We start from the raw sequence: 22,251 nt of genomic DNA on the forward strand, positions 1-22,251 counted from the left end.
GCTGGTCTCAGCTGCGCAAACAACGTCCTTGCTGCACTGTCAGCACCAAACTCAGCCCCTCTCACCTTCCTGCGGGGTCTGAAATGGCACAAAACCCAATACCTTGGTGCAACTTCCCAGGTATGCCCAAGTTAAGGTCTCCAACGAATTCTTTTTTCCAGCTACAACAATTTCTGTTTGTGTAGGAAATAAAAGGTCACAAAAGGAAACAGAACAGAATCAGAGCACAGATGGAACTAGAAAGCAAAGCTCACGAGAGTGCAATTTTGCTAAGACAATAGCTCGGAAAGGATACTACCACCAGAAGAAGTGTATGATGCAATACTAGCATCATTTTACTTAACTTATTAAATTTAGTTCCAGCACCTTCTTTAAAACTGGATCTTGGTAGCATACTTAAGCTAAAAATCATTCTAGTAATGAACAAGGAAACATGAGTGCACACAGTGCAGAAATCCAGGCTTCTATTTAATTTAATCCAGGCTGCATTCCAGGCTGGACAAAACTTCACGACAGCCATCACAGAATGGCTGAGGTTGGGAGGCACCTCTGGAGATCATCAAGTCCAGCCTCCCCACTCAGGCAGGGTCCCCTGGCAAACATTACTCAGGACTGCATCCAAACGTGTCTGGTAAGTATCTCTGGGGAAGGAGACTCCTCAAACGCTCTGGGCAACCTGCTCCAGCGCTCTGTCACCCTCATGGTGAAGAAGTTTTTCCTCATGTTCAGACAGAACTTCCTGTGCTGCAGTGTGTTCCTGTTACCTCTCATCCTACTGCTGGGCACCAGTGAGAAGAGTCTGGCCCCATACTTTTGACACCCTTCACATTTTATACACGCTGATCAGATTGCCCCTGAGCCTTCTCTTCTCCAGGCTGACCAGGCCCAGCTCCCTCATCCTGCCCCCACATGAGGAATGTTCACCCCTTTGCTGACTGCCAAGCCAGTGATGGCTGCTGGAATACAGCTCCTTGGTGCTGGGGTGTGAGCGCGTGATGGCCAGGCTGAAAAGGCTCGGAAAGAGAACAGCTCTCGGATAGCACATCGGGTCAGTACTGGGTACCTTGAGACGGGATCGTGTCCTCTGAACAGCACGGAGTTGTTGTCTGGGTGCTGTAACCACTGGAGCACTGCAAGGAATCACGGCTGCTCCTCTGGGTGTCAAGCTGCAGACCTCTTGTCAGAGCGAGCGCCAGCTCCTCGCAGGACTCCATCTCCTCACCCTGCTGGTTACGCACAGAAAGGAGACACGTTACTTGGTCGGTCTTCACCAGCTCTTAGCTGTCCCTTCTCCCAAGCAGAGCTTGTCACCAATACAATATATCCAACAGGATAGTGTCCAACCATTCACTTGGGCTTAGAAACAGGTGCTTCTTGGGATGCCACTGCTCTACAAACATAAATGCTCTACAAATAGCCCATTGTCTTACTCTCTCATGCCCATGCAACTTCCACTGACCACATCACCACCACACCAGTCCCACTTGCTGGATAAAAACATGCCAAGACAAAGCACGTCAATGAATACTGGCAGGAGCTAGCACACCGTTCATTTCCCCTGCACCAAATAGCACGTTTAAAATTAGAGCTTCACCCTTGTGGCAGTCGACACCGTCATGCTCCGAGGTCTCTGGGCCTCCTCGGGTGGCGCAGGCGGTCCGCTCTGCGCTCCTCCGTTCAGATCGGGCTCGCGTTTCTCCTTGCGGCGCTGCAAAGTGTTCACCATCGGCTGATCGTACGGGCCTGGCTTGGCCCAGTCCTAAGGAAACGTGCTCGTTAGGGACAGCTTTCATTAGTGATTGTACTTTAAACACAAGTATAACTGTGCAAAAGGACAATTTTAATGTGATAGATTATACATCAAACTTGACGTGCCTTTCTGAGTAAGGCCATAAATTAATTAATTTTGAGGGTATTAAAAATCTTCACTCATAAAACCCATCTCCTTTATTAAAGGGAATCTAATCTTCCTATTCTACCTACGAATTATGGAAGAATTATATTCTTCATAGAATATTCTTCTGTGAAGATATTTAACATTTTAACGTTATAGTTTCCTCTAAATAAGATTCCACGGTGTTAAAGCCTACATTTTCAGAAATTCAGATGCAAAAGTCACTGGCACACAACATAAACATATGGTATAAAATATACATAGATGTCCAATCAGCAATGCTAGCTGTACACAAGTTCTAATATTGTGTGTTCTTACGCAGGATAATAGTTCTGAAAAATTAGGCTTAAACAGATTTTTATTTTATTTTTTACACATCAGACATTACTCTGGGTGATCTCTTGGTTTACTTACTAGCTGAATTTCAGTTCAGAGTCACGATCTGTCCTGACGGATGGCTAACTTCGCTCTGAGTTACTGGTGCTATATTTGAAACGGGAATTCCTCAGGCCACGAGGACCATCCTCACTCAGGGCTCTATTAAGCACAGTCCCGAGAGTGCCCAGAGCCCACACGCCGTACCCGGCGAGCAGGGCTCAGCAGTGACCCGTGCTGGGACGCGGCATCACTGCTGAGCAGCAGCTCCCCAGGTGCCAGCTGCTGAAGGGCCCAGCCCTAGCCCAAGGTGTGCTTTAAAACTAAAACCAGAAGCAGCAGCTTGCGGGGCAGAACTGGCCACATAGCCAGCAGTGGCCGCAGCTGGCTACTGAGCAGCCTCCCCACAGCCTTCTGATCAAACGATTAATGACGGGCTAAGACCACTCTCTAGATTTTTACTGACACGTCTCAGTCAAAGGCACGGGAAGCACAAGCCAGCTGTAGTGACAGAAGGCCCCTGTGCAGACACAGGTATTTCATTTTATGAGCCCTTGTGCAACTCTGCTTCGCCTCAACAGCTGTGTCTTTGCTCTAAGTGCTCGGCTGTAAAATCTATTGGCAAAGTGCTTCTAGCACAGCCACAGCCAGCGGACCTGGAGCCCCAAGATCACTGTGGTCACCCTGTGCCTGTGCCTCAGTCTCCAATCACTGGAGAGAGAGATGCAGGGGTCTGTAACAAGGTACCTCGATTTACATATACGAGAAGGTCCCAGAGTGCATATGCAGTATCACGTAACCCTCCACAGGCACCTAAGACCTGTGCAGCGACTATCAGCTGCAAAACAGCTTCAGGGTACCAGACAGGAGACCTTCTCCTTGGCTCCAGGGGCAGAGCCTCCCCAGGGAACTGCCTGGCAGGGGTGAGAGTCACGGCCCTGGCAGAGCAGAGACGTTTTGGTGCAGAGGAAGACCCTTGCAGATCCAGCTGGAGCAACTGAAAGAAGTTGATGCACGCTGGCAACATCTTACCGTCTCACCTGAGACACCAAAACAAGCTGTGGTAGCACTTTCAGTCTGAAGTAAGCAACTTCTTAAACCCCTCCAGCCGGATGTACAAGGGCATGCCCACCTGTGGTCAGGGTGGGAGCAAAGGACAGCAGCTGCAGTGAGAGCATGGCGTTGTTCGATGAGTGATTTCTCTAGGCAAGCTGCACGCCAAGCCTGCTCTTCCCCGCTCAAGTGAGAGCTCTGAGGATGCTCAACCAGCTCTCTTCTCGCTGAATAGAGCCCAGAGTGCCTTCACCATGTCACTTTTGTTCCAGAACTAAACTACTCCTTCTCACCCAGGTATTATCAGCTTTAATATCTTTTACTGAAACGTCAGAATTAGACGAGGTCATTGAGAAATCTTCACTACTGGATTTTAGCTGGATTATCACCATGCAGTGCCCGGTCAGAGCAATATTCAACAGAGCAAATCAACACGTAATTACACGGATTGAAAGCAGCAACAACCACCGTGCGCACGCTTGGCATGAGGAGGTGAGGACTGCCACAACAAAAGGAACACAAACCTTCCAGCTAGGGATCTTAGATGATGGTAACATGCCTGGCCCAATGGTGTAATAATGAACGTAGTCTGGAAGGAGGGCTGAGGGAGCCCGAGTCCACGCGCGGGAGACAGGCGGGAAATGAGGGAAAGGACCTGCACCAACTGAAGCTACGGATGGGTCACTTGATAAACTACAGTGATAAAACCCATTAGACAACTGGAAACGAAACAAATAAACAAACAAAAACAGAGAAATTAATATAAACAGAATGAATATGAAAATACACTGCGACTCTGATGCTCTAGGGAGAAAACTTCTGTATCTTAAAATAAAGAAAATCTTAGCTTTGCTGCAAATAAACAACAGAAAATTGATACAACGCTTGGTTCAGAAGTGAGATTGCTTGAAAATTGTTATTTGGTATAACAAATTTCAGACATCAATCTAGCAGTCATTGTCTCCAGGCTCAGCGGCTTTGCCTTCTGTCCATGAAAGTGGCACACTGTGAAAAGCCCTGGCAATTTATTTAGTCTGCAGACATAGAAACAAAACATTTCCAATACTGGAGGCATTGGCATCGGTGGCATTGATTCTATGTAGCCGGACAGAGAAGAAAAGCGTATAGCCTTCGAAAATGACATGTTCTGGCTGTGTGATGATATGGAAGAAAAAAAAAAAAAAGAAAAAACCCAACAGCGAGGATTTACCAGATGAGAATGGATACTGCTCTCACTGCCTCCCCCGGTTCACAGTGTATCCCCCAGAATTTATTCCAACCATGTTCTGGCACGGTGCTTTGTTTTTCTTTTCATTTTGTTCAAAAATACACTCCAATTGCTTGGTGTGATGCATGCTATCTAACGGGAGAGAGAGAGGCCACAAACAGTAAAACCTGGCCGTGATGCTCTTTGTCAGGCACCCAGCTGGGTTTAGGCACCATTCCACGGTCTCTTTGAGTACAAAAAGGTGGACAATTGAGATTTCTTAGAAATTTACTCTGTAAAATGGCCAATTTGTAGCTTCCCCCTAGCAGCAAGTTTGAAGGCAAGCGTCACCGTGGTTCATTCAAACAGATTCACTTTTAAGGGAGCGTGCAACAGTTCCTGTTCTCATCTTCCCCGGGAGGAATCCTGGCTGTGTCCCATGCACATTTTTTTTTTTTGTCCAAAAGTTGCTGGGTTTGGATAACACGCTAGGAGGTTTGTATGTCTTTGAGATGAAGTTTTTCACCTTATCTGTGGAGGCCCAAGCCCCCATGGTGGAGCCTGAGCTGACTGAGGTGGGGGAACTGCACTCGCTCACTGACTGGCAGGTTTCAGAGGCTTCTGAAGAGGCAGAGCTGGACGAATTCTGCAGCGTAAAACAGCACCGCAACGCGGGGAAAGGATACACAAGCCACCAAAAAGAAAAAAAAATACAAACGAACAAACAAAAAAAGACAAAAAGCACATACACAAAGACACACACAGGAGAAAGGGAAGGATGAGAGAAGCAGAGGGTTAGGGTTTTAAAAACAATTAGAAACCGCTCAAAACCATTGCTAACGTTCAGGAAATCTACAACGAAACAAGGCAATTGCTTAGTGCGAGAACTTGCCACGCTGCTTGAGAATGAGGGAAGCGAGGCATCGACCTCAGCTCCTCATCGCAATCCCAGCGCCTCAATTCTGTTAGCTGTCTCAGAGCAAGAAGCTGAGGGGACCGACGGTCCAAGCATGCGATGCACCAAGACAACTGATTCGTACAGAAAAGCAGATCATCGGTATTTCAAAGCCATCAAGTTTAGGTTTAAAACACAGAGCAGCAAATGTCACTTACATTCACAAGTTCTCGGGTATTCTGACCTGCAACAGCACTTGTGAACAGCTCATCTGAGTTCAAATATTACGGAACAGAGAAAGAAGCGCTACTTACCAGAGCTGGAGGCTTCCAAAGGCTGTATGCATGTGCCTCTGCGGGGGGTATGCATACACCCAAAGCACAGACTCAAACCTTTCTGCCCAGCAGTCACTACGAAGGTGCATGTACTCTGCTGTGGGCATAAACGGTGGCATGTGCTTGCCAGCCACCTCCTCTGAGCAGTGGAGACAGAAAATACCAGGGACTTGGATGGAGAGGGGAGGAAAATGCAGGACACCGAACGTCCAGCTAACAGCTCAACCACCTAGCTCCTAACAAGGAACTTCTCTCCTGCTTCTCAGTGCGTGCCTTTATGTACATTCACTGCCATAAGACCCCTACAGAAGCATCCAATTCACCTACAGACAGGCCTGACTCCAAGGTGAATAACCACGTGGACCATTTTACCAACTGCAATGCTGCTGTACATCTCCCCATGGACAGCAGCATCACCCTCAGCAGGGGGCAGGTCCAACCACGGGCTTTGAAATGGTCAAGAACACTGACAGCAAAGATATCAGGACAGTACTGAGCTCTGTTCACTGTCAGGAAATTCAATATTAGCAAGAATCATTCATCCTTTTGTAGTCCAAGACCTGTGAAGCAAGTCTATCTAAGGATATCACCGTCATTTTATTTTAAGACAATAGAGACAATGCCTGGGATTTCCAGAAATGCCCTCTTGTACAGAAGTTTGTGTAGCAAAGCCTCAGTTTCCAAAGAATGAAATTTTGAAGATCGAGGGAAATCTCATCTAAAATACAATTTCGCCAGTTAACCTTAGATGAGATCTTGGAGTGAGGCTGCAATAAAATTATATCAGGGTAAGAGACATAGCGGAGTCATAATTACTCACTGCTCACTATGAACTACATGTAAGTAATGTATAGCTAATTGCCTACGTAAAAGGAGATGTTGATCTCCCAAGATGGGACACCTCTGTTGTAAGGATTTTGGTGAAGACTATGGGGCTGTTGAGAAGCCATTACAAGATCAGCATCCTGAAATTATTTGCAAACTGCGAATTTAAATAAGTCCTGTAAACTCTGCAAAGGCTGTTAAAAAAAAAAAAAACAGAGAAGAAGAAAAAAAGACAAAAAATACAGTGGATTATTCTGTAGAAATAATGCACATCCCATCTTAGGCTGGCATCAGATCAGATCTGCATGTGACCTGGCAAATGTGGTTAGGGTACTTGTAAGCTTGTACTCAGAGGGCAGTATCTCGAGTTCATCTCGAGTTCATCTCAAAGGGTGAGAGGAACATAAGATCAGAAGAAGCTACAACAAATGATATGTAGCTCTTAAGGAGAAAAATGAAAAATAATCTGTGGGTTACAGTGATGCAGTGGCTTGATGCTTTATGTAACTTGTCACGTTCTTGATTTAAAGCAACTCCTTTTACAGGAGAAATCTCTGAAAATATGAATACTGACAAACATCAGCTGCAGGTGACGGCCATCAGACATAAATAACAGCGCACTAAATGCACATAAGCCTATTTTTTCTATTCTTAAATTCATTTTTTACAATAAATCTCCAAGTTTGGCCTCTTCTAGGTTGCTCAGCAAAAGAAACTGATTGAGAACACTCACCTTGAGAACACTCCCAATAGTGTTACACTTGGGTTAGGAAAAAATAAAGATAGGAATGTAATTTCAGAAAATGCTTTCTGAAACCTCATGTTTATTACCGAAAAGAACCACTGAAAGACCCTCTTGGGTCTGAGTACTCTGCCTATGACAGGACAGACAAAGAAGGATCCGAGTTCCAAGGACCATGTTACGCCACCTCAGTTTCTCCAGATGTCCCACTGATGACAACTGAGAATTTGGAGTTTACACTCAATAGACTATTCTTGTTTACAAGCCAGAAGCTTCAAGAGTTTCTGTCAAGAATCTATCAAGAAACAATTTTATGCTTACTAAGGTTTTATTAGCAATAGAGCTGCATGCAGCCAGTAGACAGAATACGGCCAAAAATACAACTTCTGAAGATGCAAGGATTTGTTCAATTTATGTGATGTATAGGGAAAAAGCCTAGAAATGGCAAATTTATTTTTGCAATAGTGTGACTATAACGTGAAAGAAAGATGAAAGAAGGACTCACATCAAACTCAGCATGGCCATTTTCGAAAGGCCAAGTTAAGCAAAGGACGAACCAAGATACCCTGCAGAAAACATCGTGGTAGTTGAAGGAAATATAAGACGTGGTGGTAGGGAAACAGGTCTCCTTGTCTTGAGAAATTCACATGACACGGGAAGGGTGCCTCAGGTCTTGCTAAAAAAGGATTAAGACAGTGAGAAAATGATGGCGACAGAAGAATACTGAGGTCCTGAAGGAGAAGTGTAAAGAAGACAAGAGTGGCTGCAGACAAAAGGATCGGACTGCAAACGGTCTTGAATGGCTGGGAGGAGCACGGTGTGGGAAGCACAGACCGCCCTTCATTTCTTAGCAGAAAGTACATGAGTGGCTGAAAACAGAAACTGCACAGCTACTGCTCAGGCAAAAAGGCTTCAAGTTTGAGTGCTTGTTCTAGATGCACACCCACCTGGAAACGTGTGCCCCCAGGAGCACACACACAGACAAACATAGCGCTGAGCAATTTCTACTCCACATCCCCTGGAGTGAGAAATTTGACTTTTTTTTTTTTTTCCAGATGACTTTTGTTGATTCCTTTTTAAAATGATTGCTTAATTTGAATGTTTTTTTTTTAAATTAGTTCTTTCATTTCAGCTACTTTAACCCCAGCAGGTTATTTTTTTCCACAGTTGTGATAATGGTGGTTCTGCTCAGCTCTCAACCATCTCTTCTGAGAAAAACCCTGAAGTTAACGATATCAGCACGAAGCTAAAAATGTTCTCTGCACAATAACAACCAGTTTGTCAGATGTACATGATATGTATGCAGCATGGTATCTGGTTTCTCGGACATTGTTCCATGGCTTGTTCTTGGATAGTGTCCTGCTGTTGGTGTGCTATGCATGAATTCCAACAAGGATATATTAAAAACAAAACAAAAAAAACCACCACCAACAACCCCCCACTAACTGTATTTTGAGCTACTGGACAGTATGATTACAGTTTCCATCTGCTGTCCCACTAACCTACAAAAGGACTGCAGTTATCTTGGATTACCTGCATCCTTTGCTATATTCTCATTTTCCATTCAAACACAGTATTGCTTTCTTAACCCCTTCCCTTCTTCATACACTAGACTGAGCTTTCTGGGCAAGATTTTCCCAGGAGATCAAATCCTAAGGAAGAGCTTGGTCCAACGTCTCTGCAGTCAGGAGAAGACACATCAGCTACTTTTCAAAAGCCTCACGACAGAGACTTAAGGTCACCTCCTCGATCTGTCTCACTTCCAGAAACATGTCTCTACTCATCTAGTCAGGGACAAACCCTTGGGAAACTTAATTTGAAAAGTAAGTTTAGGAGAAACAAGAACCTCGTGGTAATTGACAGATGCATTTCTTTTTTTTTTTTTAAAGGGTTTAATTTAGAAGCATTTCTTAATTTACACGAACAATTGAATAGTTATGACTGTATTTCCCCTATTCTAACATCAAGCTATTTCAAGCAATGCCATCTCCTCAAAAGCAGACTCCTTAGCTTCCAAATCTGTAAGTTCACATCTAGTTTCCCTCTGCTTTATTGTTTAAGGAGAAGTGATTTCCAGAATATTCTAATAAGAAAGACTTAGTCCTCTGCTGTTTGACAACACCTGAACAGTTGTGTTTTTTTTTTCCCTCTTCTTTATCTGCTTCTTTCTCCCACCTTGCTTTCACCCCCACCAAGTCTTAAGCAGCCTCTACAACCCAACTCCATGACCACTCCCCACATTATGAAAATCACCACGTGTGTTCATTCCAAGCCCAGTGGATCCTCCTACTGTCATCCCCTTAACACAAACGTAACTACTATTACCATACCACTTCATTGCAGATACTCCCAGGCCCCAGTTTGCCTACTACACGGGGCTACGTGTAGGGTTAGCAGCACCAACCGCGTCGGATGTTCATCCAGGACCTGCTCTGTGCTCCCTGCAGCAGGGCTGCCCAGGGCTTTACGTGGTTTCAGCACATGCCAAGGGCAATGCTGACCTCAAACCAGGCATTTAGAGAAACTACTCAGCTCCAGGAAGAGATCTGTGATGCTTTTCGCCCAACTGCACTTGCTTGATTAAGATTAAAATATTTTACAGGGCACTTTCCAAATGTACTGCTACCTGTTAGAGGCTAACACTTTTCCTCCCAGTGATCTTAACGGTAATGCTGCAGAAAATAGGTCACACTGAACCAGTCTAAGGGCAGAGCCTGGTTTTATAATTGCTCTTTTTCCTGTCTTCTACGCAGTGTGAAGACTACTCATCAACTATAGTCCGAAAAGCAGTCTTCATTTTGCCAGTCATCTCTCCTCTGGTACAGTCTGTATCTTGTTTAAATCTCTACTTATTTCTTCTTCAAAACTTTACCCCCATCTGTGATTTTGAATAAGATCGGTTTAATTTTCAGTGACACTTCATTGTCGAAAATGCAGGCGAGAGCATAAAAACTTCACGTTGCTCATACAGTGTAATTCCCATAATTTGGGAATTTTATGCAGATCCTCTCCACTTTCTTTTAAAATCCATTATTAAAAGAAAATCGGCTTTGCTGCCTTAAAAACTACTGCTGCTAGCAGATGCCAGAGCATGTAGCCAGCAAACATCAGCCAAGTGTCCACCTGCACAAGATACATAGCTTTTAATTTCCTTTGTTGATTCGGGAGCTTGCTTTTCTGCTTTCTCAGTGTCACTGCTGCAAACAATGACATCAGTGTTTTAGAAACAGTCAGCAGCCACTGCTCCTCCCTCCCACCGCCCAGCCTCAAAAGCACAACGCCGAAAGGAAGACCCGTCGGTCGGTTCGGTTAGAGACACACAACATGAAATAACGCTGTAAATTGAACAGCTTCTCGGTAAGCTCACGATCACGGTTATCCGTCAGCACGACACACACATATTTTACTTAGTGCTGAACATACAAAGCGAGACACTTAAGCAAAGATGAAGCGGCCAGGCAATGATCTGTTACCTTTTCCTCTGCGCAAAGGTATACAGAACTGGAGACATACAGAGCACATACCTATTTGTTATACCAACACACTACACTTGTCAAGTCAACGCCACACTGCTGCAGCCTTCTACAGCTCATGAATAGCTCCAAGTGATGCTTGGATCGGTTTGCAACTTTATGGATAGTTTCTAAAATGAAGTGAAAGTATGTGAACTTAGCTGGTGTAGGTCAGCGTGACTCCACCGACTTTCAGGATGTTCTGCCAGCTGACACCGGCCTAAGTTCTCTCCCCTGTTTAAGAGGGGAACTTGCAAAGAGAGGTGTTGGGTTTTTTCCATGGTAGGGGCAATTGCAAAGTTACATCCTCATCTGCAAACATAGCACCATCACGTAGATTACCACCCTTTTATGCAGGTGCAGTGGTTACTATGAAAACCAAAGATGATGCTAGAATGTATAACCAATGTACGTATCTTAAAAGTCAGCATCCTTACCTTGTTACTATTCCAGTTTACTTTATTATTGATCATTTATTTTTTTCACTTAGGTTAGCCATAGCCAATCTAAATAAAACATTCATTTTATTAGTGTGCAAAAAGTTCTTCAGGTTGTCATCTATAAAGATAACGCTGATGTGTCCAGACTGGGGACAGTGTAGAAGATGTACTCGTTTGACAACAAAGCATTTCTATTAAAATGAAAGAGGTAAACAGATTTAAAAAAATACTGAGCTTCCCTCGAGAATATGCTCCAAACTTAAATGAACCAGTGCTATTTTCAATGATACCCTAAAAATTGCACTGAGAGCTACTTACTAAGTGTTCTGCAGGCAGTAAGGGTCTGTGCACTGTCCAAGGTGGTCTAAGAGTAGCTTAAGTGTGCAGGTGGCAGTTGGTGACAGCTAATACTGAAATTGTCAGCTGCTTGCTGACTGTGGGGATTAAATTCATTACTGGCTACATGACCAGCTACTCCCCGTTACATGAAAAGGAGTACAACTACGTTTATTACACTAAAGGAAAATCTGCTCATATTTCTTAAGAGTTCCATAAAGAATTAAAAACACCTCTTGTTTTGATGCAGAAACCTTATTTCTGCAAGGTGCTCAACTGGAAGTCAAGAAGAGCAAGCCTATCCACAGAAAGGGATGTCATCAAAAATGGCAAAACCAATCTCATATGATGTTGTTAATGGCATTCTGAGCATTCCTGGCCTTTTGTAGGGGTCCATCTGGTGGGACCCCAGTATCCCTGTTATGAAAGCCACCAGTATCAATACCAAGGCTGTCAGAAGGCCGTTCTGGCAGTGATTTTTGTCCATTAAACAATAAACAGCCATCTGATATTATCAACTTGCAATCGCTGTAGTATATTAACTGGTAACTGCAGTGGGTAAAGTGAATAGTCACTCCTTCTAGCAGGGTGGGATTTCTTACTCTTTTCTCCTCTGTACCCATCTGAAAGTTAGGCATCTAGGTTCCCTCCAGGGCCAGAGCAAAAATCAAAGTCCCTGAGAGCAACTAATCCCTCTCTTCAGTGCTAACTGCAAAAGCAGCACAGATCACTCCAACCAGAGGCCCAACTTTTAGATGGATGAAGTGCAGCGAGATAAACCTTACCCTCAGCACTAAATCTGACTCCAAGGTACCCCAAAATCACACCACAGGCTTTTGTGAAAGGTGAGCCAAGTTAGAGAGTCCAGCTCACGCTCAGGTTTTTGTTCTCATGCTTGCACGTACCTGGTTAGGTGCTTCTGGTGGCATAGGGGATGGCGATTTGGACTGGAAAGCATCCTGGGACATGAATCCAGAATCATGGGAGGACACACTGGACAGCCTCATGGGTGCCTGCTGAGGCAGATTGGAGCTGCGATAGCGATAGTGTGAACTAGGTGAGTGCGAGTGCGAGCCACTGGACCGGGAATCACTACTGTTAACGCTGTTCAGACTGCTGTGAGAGACAAAAGGAACAAAGAAAGGAAAGGGGAGAGGAAAAGACACAAGGGCAGGGTGGGGAGAGACCCATATACAGTACAATTAACATTCCACATGTCTCTAGCAACAGGCAGCATAAACCGGAAAAGAAAAAATGTTGACAAAATAAATTTAAATATATATATATATATATGCACATATATATCAGTAAAGAACTGTAAGCAGCTGCAGTATCCCTTGTGACCAGAGAGAAAATGGCATTTTACCTTGAATTTCACTCAAATGATCATATTCTCTAACCACTCGCAGTTCACGTTAGGTTATGGACGAAGGGATTTGTTACGTGCCCTCTCTAGCCTTTACAAAACACGTGCAAAAAATGTTTGCTGACAGCTCTCTCCTACTGCACCAAGGACCAAATTTTCAACAGGACCTCTAGCAGAAGGTCTGAAGGCATCATGGTTCATCTAAAAGTCTGCATCTTGACGTGCAGTGTGGTTCAATCAGCAGGCCAGCGTGTGAGATTTCTGAAAGCTCTACCAAAACCCCATGCTTCAAAGTGCCTAGGACAGGTTTTGCTCACATGAACACTTTCTACCAGGAAAAAAAAAAAAATGTGGTGATACATATTAGTGAAGTCCCACCTCTGGTTATGTAGCTTTAGTTAGTAAGAAAGACCACCAGGAAATTAAAATTTCAAATTAATATGCATTAAAAAAATATTTCAACCAAAGAGATCGATTATTGATGTCCAGTATCGATGGAGCAATGACATGCCAGCCACAATGTGGGAGCTGTTAAAATTTGCTGCTGAGGTGGCTAAGCAGGACTAGTAGGATGCATCTGTCTGAAGGCAGGTTCCTACTTTCACTGGCAGGAGTCCTCTGACTAGCTAACAGGATGGCTCTGAAAGGTACGTGGCCTAGGACAGCACCTCTTCTTCACAAATCTCATGTACACACAAGATGGACAAGCCAGCTTGCAGCAGAGGAAGAGGAGCTCTGCCTTTTTTTACCCATACACAACGGTGCCCATACGGGTTTTACCACATGAAATTAGGTTGATCAGGACCAGATGATCGATTTTTTTTAGCCATTTTCTTTTACAGCTTCAGGATATTGCATCTTTAAGCCTGTGCCCATTGCTCTACATATGCACATTTTCACATATATATATAAAAGTACTGAAGTTGTTTTTTTTATATATATCTGCATGCAGAGGCAAGTAGATACAAAACATCATGTTTGCTTGCTCTGACATGCTAGAGGTAACTTTGCTCATACACAGGGAACCTGTAGTACATTATTCATAAAGCAAACTAAAAAATCATTTGAGAGCAACTATGAAGGTGTTAGAGCAGAATACACAGTAGGTTATTTTCCTTTTCAGTAAAAGGAAAGAGTAAATGTAGACACCAGGTACAGGGGCAACATGCTAATAAACTGTTTTATGAGAGAAAACAGTTTTTACAGAGAAAGCATAGACAGAATCCAGTGTTTCAACATATTTTAGGACAGCATTAGACAGCATTAAACAGTCAGAAAAACTCGTATCAAAAAAGCATTCCCATCTACCAGACTTATAGGGTAATTGCCAAGGATGATTTTTCCTTTTCAAACAGTTTAACTTACTGATTAGTAACAGCTACTTAGAATAATCTAGAAAGTCATCATATGAAAAACAGAAAAGGAAATTATGAACGAACAATCTCAGAGCTTAGATCAGTACAGTCTGCTCTTTGATCTGAAATGGATTCAAGAGAACTAAATCAAAAGCATCGTCAAGTTGTCTTGAGTTCAAAAGTTGTTCAGTCATGCCCATCCTTTTTAGTATTCCCAGTCACACACTCACATGGATAAAGACCATGGGGGATTGAGTTCCTTAAGAGTTGTTATTTAAGATTTAAATATGTAAACAAATCCATATCACAGTCTGAACTCCCTTTGCCCACATACAGGTTAAAATTAAACATTACCAGTCTACTTACCTGCAAACACTAGATTTTCTGGACATGGTGGTACTGGGAGAGGATGGAGGAGTCTGATAAGACCAGCTGTAATCAGAACCTTTCAAATCTAAAATTACCTGATGAAAGACAATCGATAGCATCAGGGACACGGAATTTTTTTTCTCCTGTTAGCAGAAACCATCTGCTTGTCATACAACATTTGTCTCCACTGCAAACTTTCAATACCAATTGGCTGTGCGTATTACAAGAGGAGAAGCAGCTCCATCTCCGAGTTTCCTGAAACTACCATACTTTAACACTAGGACTGATATCACAGAAGGAATGCTCATATTTGAATGGAAAAATCTTTAAAAAGTAAACTGGAGGTTTATTTTATCCATACTGTAGGTTGTTGTTGTGTGTTTTTTTTTCTCTTAAAAACTACAGTAGCTATAGTATTTAAAAACTCACAACAGAAAAATATTGAAGGTCCAATATTTACCCACAGCAGAGCTTCCCTCCTTTATACTTCTATGTCAACGATAAGGGTTATAAGGTATAACAAGAAAACTGAGTTCACACGGAACAGCTGAAGTCAAAGGTCCTTTCTGGAGTCATTTGATGATACACATTTTCCTATGCATTTTAAGGATAGCACGGAAAAGTGTTCAAATGTTAGACTCCATCAAGATACCAAATCCCAGCAATCTTGTAACCACATACAGACAGGGATGTTTAAGCGTAGGGTGATGAGGTGACACCCATTCAAATACTCTCAACAGAAGCTGGGCATTTTCACTTATATACTTCAAAGTGTTGCAGTTACCACTTCACACTGGTCTCACCAAATAGCTTAGGAGCACTTGCCTGGTACTTCAAAATCTGTTTTTTTTTTTAATTTCTGACGTTTAAAATGACACCTTGCTGAAGTGAAGCATCTACAGAATGTAACATTAAGCCACTAAATGCTAGTCATCAATATTTCTCACAACACACAAAAAAGTTACAAGCTAAAAAAAAACAAAACATTTTCCAGGCTAACCTGTTCACTTGAAGATGGCAATTTGTGTGGATCCATGGTGAGACTTTTCAGGTCATCTGATATGGTTTGTAAATGGGTTATTTCTCCCAGCATTGATATTTCTTCTTCCTGAAAAGACAAAAGAAAAGGGCTAATCACAGCCTTGGTTTTAAAAATCAGATCCATAACACAATATATGACCTTTTTCTTTTTCCTGATGACCGTAGCAATGCCCAACAGAGCTGCTTTTTGTTTGTCTGTTAAGCAACCACTACTTATGAAAGAGGCTTGGAAATACTCATTTAGAGTTTTGCGACACTTTTAAGATTGCTGTGAGTTTTGAGGCCCAGAAATCCCCTTCCTCATCAATGACATAAATCTGAGCCTTCTTTTTGTCCAGAAAAAGACTGCCATTCTTGTGGCACTTGGAATAATTTTAATTCTTCCATGTATACTCACTAATGTATCTTAAGGATTTTAACTCAAACCTAAGCAGGAGCTAAACTCATACCTTTTTCTACCTTTTGGAGACTTTGAGATAAAGGCACTGTACAGGAATAGATCGTTAATACATCCGTGATTCACTCTGGCTCAGGCTACATCAACAGCTAATTCAGACAATTCCAGCACCACAAATTACCACAGTAATCCCTTTGCTAGCATGGCAGTTTTGATCAGGTCCTCACTCTGCAATTCACCTCCACCTGTTCTGGCATCACTTTCCTACTTCTCTAAAAACGGTTTTCTGTTGACACTGATGCTCTTTGTAAACAAGCATTGGGAACGTTTTCCCAGCTCACTGAAGGCCCTTCAGAAATGCCTCACGCTTGCAGAAAGCCACAAGCAACTCATCGCTGGGCTTCAAACGCCCTGAGATTAGGAAAATATACTTAAACCTTTTCAATGAACTGAAAAAGCTGTCATGTAGGAGGAAAAGAGCTGCCAGCAAACTGCATGAAAGCAGGCTGCAATCTGTCAGATAATGTCATTATATGCACAGGGGAGGTCTTGAAAAATTTATCAGTCCTAGCGCTGGAGTAGGAGTAAGGAAGGTTTATATTAAAATGTGATGATAAGAAAAAAAAAGCAGTGGAAAAAAATGTGCATTAGCAATATCTTAAGTCCATATGCAGGAGGAAATCAAGCCCACTGTTTCCCCATTAGTCCTCTTTAAAGTATCCAGTGCCTTCAGATGCTGAATTACTCTAATAAATGACTACAAAAAATGCCCAATTCTCACCACTTCCTAGGCAGAGCTGCAGGTTGAACTTCGGCTAGTCTCTATGGCTCTAAAAATTCATTCCAAAGATAAAACGAGCTAATCTTTGCAGGGGCTATTGGCCACCTCTACGATCTGTGCACAGCACCGACTTGAAATGGAGAGCTCTTACTATTACAGGCCGCAGCATCGAGATGAAAGTACAGAATCGCCCGCGCTCCTCGATCAGAGCTTTTCTGACAGCTTGCTTCTCGGTTTCTTCAAGCAGCAGGTACTTATCATTGACATCTTGTAAAGCGCTATCCAACTGGGGCTGAATGTCACCCCGTCCTGTATGCAGGAAACAAACAAGAGTACGTTTTGTCATAACCGTGGATCTACACAGAGGAATACCGTATTTTCAGTCAGCACTGCTGCCAGATTGTGCTTTTGCAATTCAAGTCTCAACCAGCATTTTCCCTTCATTCAGAGTTGCAGGCATTTTTCCCCAATTGAATTAATCATTTCAGAGCATCTTTTTCCCTTTGGCATAGAATGGAAGTCCAGCTGAATACAAAGGATTCAACAAGCCAAAGACAGCATTTCACGTAAGGACTTTCTCGAAGCGTTAGCTGAAAACACCCCTCAGATCATCCTTGAAAAATCAACAGCTTACTAGGGGGGGGTATAAATTACCAACCCAAGATACGTCCCTCTTCCTTCCTACTTTTGTGCTTAGCAAGGTCCTAATGACAACTCTGCAGAGTCACTAAATGAGTGAATGAATCTTCTATATGAGATGACATTAGGGATGTGTTGCTGACCACTGGACCACCGGATTCAAGCACTTTACACAAGCAACTGACAGAACACCTTTCTTCACTCCAAAGTCAAAACGCAAAAACCTACCAACATCTCAAACAGGCGTTAATGTCTGGTACCATCTGTATTTGTCTATGGAAGAAAATATCTGATGTTCTGCAATCAAAAAGCTTCACTGTGTTTATTATGGTCAACTCACGACACCAAAACTGTCTGTGACAGTGAGGCGCCTTACTCTGCACCAACTACTTGCTCTGCATCATGGAAAAAGTCATTCCTCTAGTAACGAAGATCTGCTGCTCAGCCATGGTATTACTGAGCCAATACTGCTGTACTTGTAAGATCTTTTAATGCAGCTTTCACCCCTAAATATTGTAAAGAACCTCTGTTGGGTAAGTTTGTCTCAAATCTCCCAGAAACAACACAAGCACATTAAGTATGCCACGTGCATTTCCATTCTGCTGTCACTAAATACCAGGAAGATAGCATTTAAAAATGGTGGGTGAGTTGCAGCTACCCAAAATCAGTTCTAATGGACAACCACCTCTGTGCACGGAGGATTTAAAACTATGAGCACGGGGAAGAAAAAAAGTCTCTTCGTGTGTTTAGTATGGAGTGCAAATGACTCAAGGTCAGGCTTACAGAGGAACACCCTTGCCTTATCATCATATGTATTTCTTCAGACTCTAGAGTGAGGTGAAGTTGTCAGCTCCCCGACGCAAATACCAGAGGGCAGAGCAGCAGGAAAGGGAGCAGGAATGGAAACAACAAGAACTATGCTGGCTTAGAGGCATTACGGACTGGATACATCCAAATCTCCTCTGTACAGAGCTAGCCATCGCCCAGACGGACCTGCAGATACCCATGCACAGAGCTCTGCGATGCACCCTCGAAGAGCCACATGCGGTGTAACACCGGCACAGCCGCTCGGGTACTGGGCTGCCAGCATGAACACCCGTCTGGTCCTCTAGATCAGACCGACTGGTGCAGTGGGGTCATAAAACCTCTTTGGAAGTAAGTCACTAACAATAAAAGGCTCTGAAGCTGCAGTTACCTACTTCCTCTCTCAAAATTAGCGTCTGCCAGAAACAATTCAGAGAAGAACTGAACACGTCTCCAAAGGTCCTGTGCCTTCTCATCCATCATCCTTCAGAAACAAGCCGGGCCCTTCTGTCTGAAGACTGTTGTGTACATTTCAGGCCCTTTCTCATGTTCTTTTTTTGCAATCAGATGCAGTGATTAAACCGTATACTTCTCTGGAGTTGTTCTTTCATGTTCCTTATGAAACTGAGACTTGCATTACTGCTCAGAACCTTATTTTGAGAGATGCCCGAAAAATGATGACAGGTGAAATAAGCTCACTTTGTTTATACCTAGATAATGGTTCATTAGAGTGGATGGATCAAACGCAAGATGTATTGGTTGCTCGCTAACCCGACACACTCATCAGGTCAGCTCTGGAGAAGTGCTGTAAGCATCGAGCTGTTCCACCAGCACTCAACGCAGTAAATCCTCCTTAAATGCATTCACCTGCACTGGTGAGAAGACACTGAGAAAGCAACCGGACTCCACTCATAAAAAATAGGTTCAATGATAGTGAATTCTGGTGATTTATTTGGACCCCACAGAGCACCACGTCTTGGACCAGAGCAACAGAGCACCCAAAACATGGGACAAAAATAAACCTCATTTATGCCTGCGCAACCCACTGAACTCAGCACAGTTATTAGGATAACGATCAAGCTAATGATCACACTGCGAAGTATCTGGTGTATTTCTTTACGTGAGTCTGGAAGGCAGCAGACGTACCATCTCCTCCCAGCTACTTTCAGGGACCTGTTTTCATGCTAGGGCTCTTAGGCACCTGCGTAGTCAGTGAAAACACGAGCTGTCTGGGGTATAATTCAGAGCAGGAAACAAGCTTGGTGAATCATTTGGATGAGGCTCTGAAGTCAGATGTTTACATGGCATGAACATAGTTCTTTCCTCAGGTATCCTTGCAACTCATTTTTTAGATGCAGGAAAGCTTTATTAACATCCTTTGAAAGCTCCCTAATGCAGACATCAATCTAGCAAGCCTTTTGAAATCAGGCATAACTCTTTCTACTCTCTCAATCATGAGTTGCCTCCCACAGCACTCAGGCAGCTTGGGAATTTGAAGGACGAGATCTCTGCCCAATTGAACCAGTTTTCTTTGCTAAGCAGCCTAGATCATAGCCCCTCGGCAGCCCTGCTACACCTGGAGGACACCAAGGATGTGAGGGCCAGCAGCCCTCTGCTCCTCACCTACCTTGGGTCTCCATTAGTCTGGATCTATCCCAGAAGGGATCACGGACCGCTGGAGAGCAATGCAGTTTTTCCCCCTTTGCATTAGGGGAAGGAAGGTCATGACTACGGTATCCCTGACAACCTATGGCACTATTTTTGCCTGTGGACATGAAGCACACTTTCATATGAACATCATCAATCCATTATTCTCTCCCGCCCACGTTCTCTGGGCTTTAGGTTACCCATTTGGAACCATTTCCAAACCAATACAATTAGCATAATGCCAGAAAACAGCTCCAGAACAGGCTCATCATTCACAGCTGGAAAGGTGCACCTGAAAGAAGGCACCAGCTGGAAACAGGTTTGAACGACCCACCAAAAGCAAACAGCATTAGAAATGGTCAGAAGTGTCAAATGTAGTCACGGGTCTCTGATCTGGAGTCAGCTAGAAATGAGCGTGACGGCAGGACTGCTCAGCAGAGCACACCCAGCTGCACATGGAAGCACGAGCCAACAGCCTGAAAAGGGAGGAGAAATTCAGATCCACCCTCTCGAACTGGAGCTCTGGTGTTGCAGAGGGGACCAGAAATGCAGGACCAGAAGTTGTGGACTGACTCCCACCCTGCCAGGAAGGAAAGCACCATGCTCTGATAGCACAGGGACCTGCTGCTTGACACGAGCAATTAACAGCTACCGAACTGCAGAGCTGAACGGCTTCTCATCGTTATTAACACAAATTCACTACCCCAAGGGCAGTCTGAATACGTTACCTTCAGGACAGATGCTTCACATCATTAACACGATGTGCAAGAGCTGTAAAGGGCCAACGCGCTTTCAAAGTTCAGTTTTAGTGGTCTGTGAGAACCACTGCTAAAAGCCTCATGTAGCTTCTTGAATAACCCTTGTCTGAAAAGAACTTTAGTAACACATGTTTGGGAGAAGAAAAACAGGCAAATCTAATTTTCAACTCAATTTCATGCCTATATTTTATAAGACAACTTAAACTAGCAAAGCTGTCAGTAGCAGCAAAGGAGAACAGTCATTTCTAAATGCTCTCAGTGCAAATCTGAGTGTTAAAGTTAATGCTGCTATTGATGAAGTAGGCAGTGCAGCAAATATTGATGAAATTATCATTTTCCACATTCTCACTTAAAGACTGCTCCCTCAAACATCTTCCAGGTGTCTGCACAGAACTTGAATATCCAATATGGTCGCTTTGAAGAGTGACAGAATTTACGCTGTCATAAAACCCTGAGTGCACCTCTGCCAGAACAGGCTCCCAGTCATTCGTTCCCAAATCCTAAGCGCCCACCTGCTTCACCTGCCAGGATGAACAACCCCTGCAAGCCCTGCACTGTAAAGGCCACACGTAAACTCACACAGATCTAGGATTCTGCAACTGTTACAGAGAGGTGGAAAACCTCACTGCTGCGGTGAGCTCCAGAGCCCTTCAGCAACCAAACCTGAGTCTTTCCGGAGGTTGCTGGAGTTCCCAATGAGCTCCTAACGTCCACAAGTTCTAAGCTGTCCCTTAAAAGAAAAGCTCCAAGTCACCAAAGGAAACTTGCAGGCTGCATTACAAACCAGGAAAAACACAACGTGTGGTTTCAAAGAAGGGTGCAAGCAGCAGGTGCCAGTGCCAGGCTCCAGAAGCCCAGCAGAGGCACCTCGGTTAGGAGCCCTGAGCTAATCAATCCAGGCTTCTCCTAAACAGCCACACCGCTACGCCTGCAAGTGGAGGTGTGATTTTATCTCCCAAACCCAGAAACCCCACGTTGCATTCGCAAGAGGATCTCAAGGCAACCACTTTACATTTGCAAGGCAACAGCTGAAACAAGGCTCCAGTTCAAACGGATTCGAGACATGATCAGGCAGCAGGAGAGGAAACAACTGGGATGCTGATTCCGCCCCTTCCCCAGCATGGATTTTTATGTGATTTCTTATCTATCAGTTAAGAAAGGTGCATGCGATTTTCAGAATAAAAGGGGATTTGGATCACAGGCTTACGAAAAAAAACAACAGTAAGGACTTGAAGCTCTAGACTTTAAAAGTCATATTAACAATAAGATATTCAATTAGTTGAGCATCACCTTGATGACGTGTCTCTTCCATTTAACTTCTCTCACGACTATGGTATGATTTATCAGTCCATGTTAATCCCTTTCTAAAATAAACCAGAGGTTTATCTACAGTGCTGATTTTCTTCTTTTACAGCGTTCCAATTAAATGCCAAAAGAAGACACCAATCATAAGAAGGTTTGGTCATTAAGATTAGGCAAT

At 43.6% G+C, this 22,251-nt stretch overlaps 1 protein-coding gene across 19 annotated transcripts in view; it reads right to left on the reverse strand.

Moving 5' to 3' along the window:
• The window catches only part of MTSS1 (MTSS I-BAR domain containing 1), a 125,249-nt gene that overhangs the window by 3,605 nt on the left and 99,393 nt on the right, over window positions 1–22,251 (reverse strand). For 5 of the 19 annotated variants that reach the window (XM_066990728.1, XM_048050421.2, XM_048050436.2 and 2 more), the window contains 8 exons: window positions 17,075–17,232; window positions 15,705–15,812; window positions 14,702–14,799; window positions 12,520–12,730; window positions 5,056–5,175; window positions 3,847–4,041; window positions 1,595–1,759; window positions 1,064–1,226 (listed from right to left, as the gene is read on the reverse strand). In XM_066990728.1, the coding sequence (XP_066846829.1) occupies window positions 1,064–1,226; window positions 1,595–1,759; window positions 3,847–4,041; window positions 5,056–5,175; window positions 12,520–12,730; window positions 14,702–14,799; window positions 15,705–15,812; window positions 17,075–17,232 (1,218 nt within the window). The remainder of the gene's footprint in view (window positions 1–1,063; window positions 1,227–1,594; window positions 1,760–3,846; window positions 4,042–5,055; window positions 5,176–12,519; window positions 12,731–14,701; window positions 14,800–15,704; window positions 15,813–17,074; window positions 17,233–22,251) is intronic. The other 14 variants (XM_066990730.1, XM_048050508.2, XM_066990729.1 and 11 more) reach the window with 10 other exon arrangements.

The sequence above is a fragment of the Anser cygnoides genome, chromosome 2, assembly GCF_040182565.1.
Source record: "Anser cygnoides isolate HZ-2024a breed goose chromosome 2, Taihu_goose_T2T_genome, whole genome shotgun sequence".
Classification (NCBI taxonomy): Eukaryota; Metazoa; Chordata; class Aves; order Anseriformes; family Anatidae; genus Anser; species Anser cygnoides.